We start from the raw sequence: 5705 nt of genomic DNA on the forward strand, positions 1-5705 counted from the left end.
TATTCTCGCGTTGTTGTTATAGGTGTGTACGTGTCTTCCTCCCTCTAGCTGACTGAACGGACTAAAGAGGAGGACTTTAGTCTGCTCCCCACATACTCCCTACGGAGTATGCCTCTGCTGCTGGTTAGCCGTGGAGCCCCTGCCTCTTGGGGCTTTGTCAGCTCGGCTGTAAATGAGGCAGTGACACCCACCTTCCACTTGACCATCACAGGCCATGAAGGAGCCTGAAATCACACGGCCGTTTGCCCCTTAAAGGTGTTAAGTATCTTGGATTTGGATTAGGTTATGCAGTCCTGGTGTTTGGCCAAGTGCTTGAAGTTGGCAGTGACCGTGGAGATCGTGTCTCATGAGATTACAGGAGATCAGTTCTTTTTTTTTTTTTTTTTTTTTACGCGGGCCTCTCACTGTTGTGGCCTCTCCCGTCGCGGAGCACAGGCTCCGGACGCGCAGGCTCAGCGGCCACGTCTCATGGGCCCAGCCGCTCCGCGGCATGTGGGATCCTCCCGGACCGCGGCACGAACCCGCGTCCCCTGCATCGGCAGGCGGACTCTCAACCACTGCGCCACCAGGGAAGCCCGAGATCAGTTCTTTTTATCTTAGAGATGAAGTAATGCAAAGACTCCCACGTCATATGGGCTGTTAGCGGTGGTGTCGGCACTTGGCGCCAGGTCCCCGACTTCACCCCAGAGGCCGCGTTTCTCGCTGTGTGCTGAAAAATGCCCCGGAAGTGGGAGGCAGGAAGTTCATTGCTTCATTTCCAAAAGTCGGTCACCAGGACATTGTTGGGGGATGGGGAGAAGGATGGCGCTCATGTGTTCTCAGCCGATGTTCTGCCGACTCTGAGCTCCACCTGTCTGTTCCTCTCAAATAGACGAGAGCTGGGGAGCACTGATGGGCTGCAGCAGATTTCTTTGGAAGGTGCTCTTTCCAGTCAAGAGGTTGAGGTTGCTTATATCTGCAGTGAGAGCTCCAGCCACGAGGACTACATCAGGTGGGTGTTCAAGTCCTTGCGTTGCACAGTAGTGCGGGACAATAAAAATGCCTGGGCAGGCTGACATCTAGCAAAGGGGTCTTAATTATTGATGGGAAGAACTGCATTGGATCCACGACCTTTAAAAATTGTCAGAATGTGAACTCTCACTCTGGGTTATAAATGTATAAGGACATGAAAAATATTGTAGAATATTTATTTAGTACACCATAACTTAAAACACTGGAAACATTAACAATTAAAGTATCTTATTTCTTCGTAAAAAACTTACTGAGTGTGGTATGAACAGTGCCTGCCGTTTTCTGGTGGTTTAACTTAGCCACCATCTTTTCTGTGCCTTGGAGAATTGCCATAGTCCTTTCAGTTTCCAACATTTTATCCTTTGCCCTTTCAACAATACGAAATCTCTGAGAAGGTCTCTAGGAGTTGCTTTAATAGGAAGAGTTTTTGCCACGAGATGAGTAAGGAGATAGTGGTGGCATCAGAGTGGGGAGATCGCATTATTCGTAGAGCAGGAGAAGTGAAGTGTTCCCCCGCCCCACCTTTGAATGCAGAGCCTAGAGCCCTCCAAGCATTTGGTAGGACTGAGCCTGGAAGGAGAAGCCCCACTCAGGACCTGGCAGTTGACAAGGCAGGGCCAGCCGCCCCCAGAATCTCAGCTTCCCTTCTGGGTCCTTACATCAAACTACAGCTGCCTCCACCATGCCGTTCCCCAGAGTCAGCTGCCCCCTGTTTATCAGGCCCACCCTGAGTGTGGACAAAAACACCTTTCTGTGGTTCCCCTTAAACTTCTGTGGCACCAGAGGGCATGTCCTTAACAAAGTGATCATGTAATTCCCATGCTTATCAATGTTTGTTTCCGAGAATATCTAGAGAATAAAAGCCAGACTTCTGAGCACAGCACTCTGCATCCTTTACATCAGGCTCCCAGCCACTCGTAGGACCCAGTTTTCCTTCCACTCCCTGTAGCCCACTCCCCTGCCATGCTGAAATTCACACCACGTCCCAGTGGACAATGCCCCGTAAACACCCAAGTCCCTGCATATGCTGCTCAAGAGTGAAACATCCTCATCCCCTGGCACCTGGAAAATGCCTGTTGGTACTTCAAGACCCAGTTCAGAGCCTTAGTGAAATCTTTTCCGATTGCCTCAGGCACAGCTGGCTGCCATGGGTTTTTATTTGTAGCTGTCATGTGGTAATAGGCAATTTCCCTGCTAACATGGCTGTATTTCTCCTCCAGAGTAACTGGTACATAGTAGCTGGTTGAATACGTGAGTAGACGAATGGGTGAGTGTTCAGATGAACACGTGACTAGAAAGCCTTTCTCTTACCGCTTAGTAGAAAATCACGTGAGATGCAGTTCATCCGCCTCCCCCTCTGGCCCTGACTCTCACCCGTGTCATGACACATTTACATGGAGACTTTTGTGCATTTATAACATTCTGTTCTCTGTCGTGCAGGGCACTTAAGTGAAGTTTAATTGAAGTGCATTTTCTCTGTATTTATCCCTTTTTCCCAAAGACAGTTCCTAAACGCTGGCAAGCACGTCCTCGTGGAATATCCCATGACACTGTCTTGGGCAGCAGCTAAGGAACTGTGGGCACTGGCTGAGCAGAAAGGTGACGTATGTTCTGTGCATAGAGCACATACCCTCTTCCTAAGGATTCCTGCCTCTAAGGTTTCTGTGGTACCATCTTTATGCCTTTAAAACTTAACCCATGTCAGATATGTTACTGGTCCCATGGACTCCCACACCGCCACCCCACACCCCATACTGTAGGCACGTAAAGGGGGCATGTGTGGCGGGCCCACAGGGCAGAGGGATGGGTGGGGATTTGCAAACTTTTGTCCAAGACTTAGCTTCTTTTACTCTAATGAAAAGTATGAATTAGCTTCCACCTATGCTAATGTTATAGATTATTAATATATATTATTTTATATAATAATATATATAATTATATTTCATTTTGGTTTTATTCATGTGATAGTTGTATTGCTAATGGAAAAATGCCCAGATCAGGGTAATTGATTGTCTTATGTGCATAGTTTTAGTTTTCATTGTTTCTCAAGAGGAACATTGTTTATTAAATATTTATTATATGCCAGGAACTTGAAAACTCTGCTAAACACTTCATATGTTATTTTGCTTAATTCTCTTAGAAATCCTTGGAGGTAGGTATTTTCTCTAGCTTATCTATAGGAATCCATGGCACAGAGGAGTTAAGAAATTGTGCCAGAAATGGGGCACAACCTTTAAAAATTACAAATCTCTATATTGTATACCTGTGACTTATGTAATATTGTACATCTACTATACTTCCAAAAAAATTTTTTGTGCCAGGTCACAAAGCTAGTAATATGACCACTAAATGGGAGATGGAGATTTGGTTTCAATCTCTCTGGGCTCTGAAGTCCACATTCATTCCTCTGAGCCATGCCACCCTCCAGAGATTTTTCTGTTTTTATGGTAACTGGACAAGTCCCTCTATGGAGGCAATTAGAACTAACTAGAATGTTTTAGGGATTAATGGAGCTAGTTAAATGAAGTTTAAGTCCAAAACTCTCTCTGTTTCAACATTTGCTATTTTAAATCTTTAAAATATGAACAAAGTATGGTGAACAATTATAATGAAAATCACCGAAGAAAGCACCTTGTCCTTGTCACCAGCGTAGACGGGTCACACTACTGAAACTCTTGATTGCCTTTCTCTAGTACTAGGCCATGCTGCTGGAGGACAGAGCCCATCTTTCCTCTCTGTAGCCCCAGCAGCTAAAGCTAAACACCGCCCAGAACTTGATAGGCCTTCAGTAGGTGTTCGTCGAATGAAAAGGTGGATGAATGACTACTGAAGTGAGCAAAAGGTTGGGGAGCTCTGGGGCCATCACCTTTGTATAGTGTTTCTCATGGCACAAACGTCCCTGGGCAGAGTACAAGATGCCAAAGATTTCTTGCTAATTGCAAAGGAAAAAATGTCCTTTTACAATGAAGAGTTCTACTGTTACCATCCTAACCAAGTGATTGCTAATATGGGTAAGTATGACATCACAAGCCATCTGGTGGGATGTGCATAGCATAAATCCTGTAACTGAGATTTTAACCAAACTTCTCACTTCACAAGAAATACAGGGATGAAGGAACAAATTAAATGACACCAAAAAAGAGTAAGTGAACTAGAATGTGGAACACTTTACAAGATAACAAACTAAGTGTCTTCAGGAAGATAATGTCCTGTGCGTAGTGACTTCCTTCCGAAGAGCACAAGATGGAAAGAAGGGGAAAAAGAGTTAACTCTACACTAGAGAAAGCAAACACTTCGCCTCAGCCAGATGATTGAGGTCAGTGTGAACAGTGATAAGTCATGTTAATAGGATGTACTTGTTGACTGAAAACAAGTAGACTGCCAGTTATTTCTCCAGCAAAGATGAGTTTATTCAGAATCAGCAGAGAATTATAATTCAAGGTCTGCAACCGTGGCGAGCCACGTGCGAATCCCTGAACAGCAAGGGCAGGGGAACACTTTTATAGGGAAAAGGAAGTTTGTGGGGGGAATCGTAAGCAAAGAGTCCATGGCTTTTCATTGGCTGAGTCCTTGCCAGGACAGAAGAGGAGTCGTCGTCTTCCCATTGGCCTCTACTATCATCGCAGGGTATGGGAGCTCCCTGTTCTGGTCTCCCAACTCTATTTAATGGAGGTTTCTGTTTATTAATGTCTTATGTACGCTTAATATAATGTGATGAGAATGGCCCATTACTTCTGTAGTTTTCCTGTCCAAAACACATAACCCCAGTCTAACCATGAGAAAAACATCAGAAAAATCCCAGCTGAGGGGCATTCTACAAAATACCTAAACAATACTCTTCAGAACTATCAAGGTCATTAAAAAACAAGGAAATTTTGAGAAACTTTCTAACCTAAGAAGGGCCTCAGAAGACATGATGACTAAATGTAAATGAAACACAAAGAGCACATTAGGTTAAAACTGTAGAAAACTGAATCAAATATGGACTGACTTTTTTAAAAATGAGAAAATATTGTTATATTGGATCCTGGTATTAGCTCCTTAAGCAAGCAGAATCTGGATGGCTTGCTTACAGATCATGAATGGCTTTGAAAAAGAGAAAAGCCCTGAACACCAAGAGTGACCTTTGTTCTCTAGACAAGTATTCATAACTCAAACTAGAACATCCATTAAGCAGCATTTACATGATACTTATCACTGTGTATGAGATACTGTCCTTGATAATAGGGGATAACAAAAAGATGACCCTTGCCCTTCAGGAGCCCACAGTGTCAAATGGTCACAACTAGCAGTATGAACTTAATCTGCTGAAAGTGAATTGAAACAGTAATTATAGCAATTGCATTGTAGCACAGGAAGGAATAATCTTATTCAATTCAGCATACCTAATGTTATATCATTTTGGACAGCAAGAGTTATGGATAATTTGGAGTGATGTCAGCAAGGTGGTGGAATAAGAAGCCTCAGAACCTCATTCCCCACAGAGACACCAACTTAACAACAATATATAGACCAAAATACCTTAGCAAGTACTCCAGAAATCAGTTAAGTGGTTGCAGTACCCCCAGGCAAGCACAGAGCCAAGAAGAGCTGCATTGAAGTGGGTAAGAAAATTCATTGCATTTGCTCACCATAGCCCTTCCCCTTCTAATTCTTAGATTAGAAGAATCTAAGGCGGGGGAAGGGAAGAGTGG

At 44.1% G+C, this 5705-nt stretch overlaps 1 protein-coding gene across 1 annotated transcript in view; it reads left to right on the forward strand.

The window, feature by feature from the left end:
• The window catches only part of BLVRA (biliverdin reductase A), a 44206-nt gene that overhangs the window by 23075 nt on the left and 15426 nt on the right, over nt 1–5705 (forward strand). Inside the window, exons 3-4 of the mRNA XM_007446988.1 lie at nt 872–991; nt 2513–2610. Of these exons, the coding sequence (XP_007447050.1) occupies nt 872–991; nt 2513–2610 (218 nt within the window). The remainder of the gene's footprint in view (nt 1–871; nt 992–2512; nt 2611–5705) is intronic.

The sequence above is a fragment of the Lipotes vexillifer genome, unplaced genomic scaffold (assembly GCF_000442215.2).
Source record: "Lipotes vexillifer unplaced genomic scaffold, Lipotes_vexillifer_v1.1 scaffold1359, whole genome shotgun sequence".
NCBI lineage: Eukaryota > Metazoa > Chordata > Mammalia > Artiodactyla > Lipotidae > Lipotes > Lipotes vexillifer.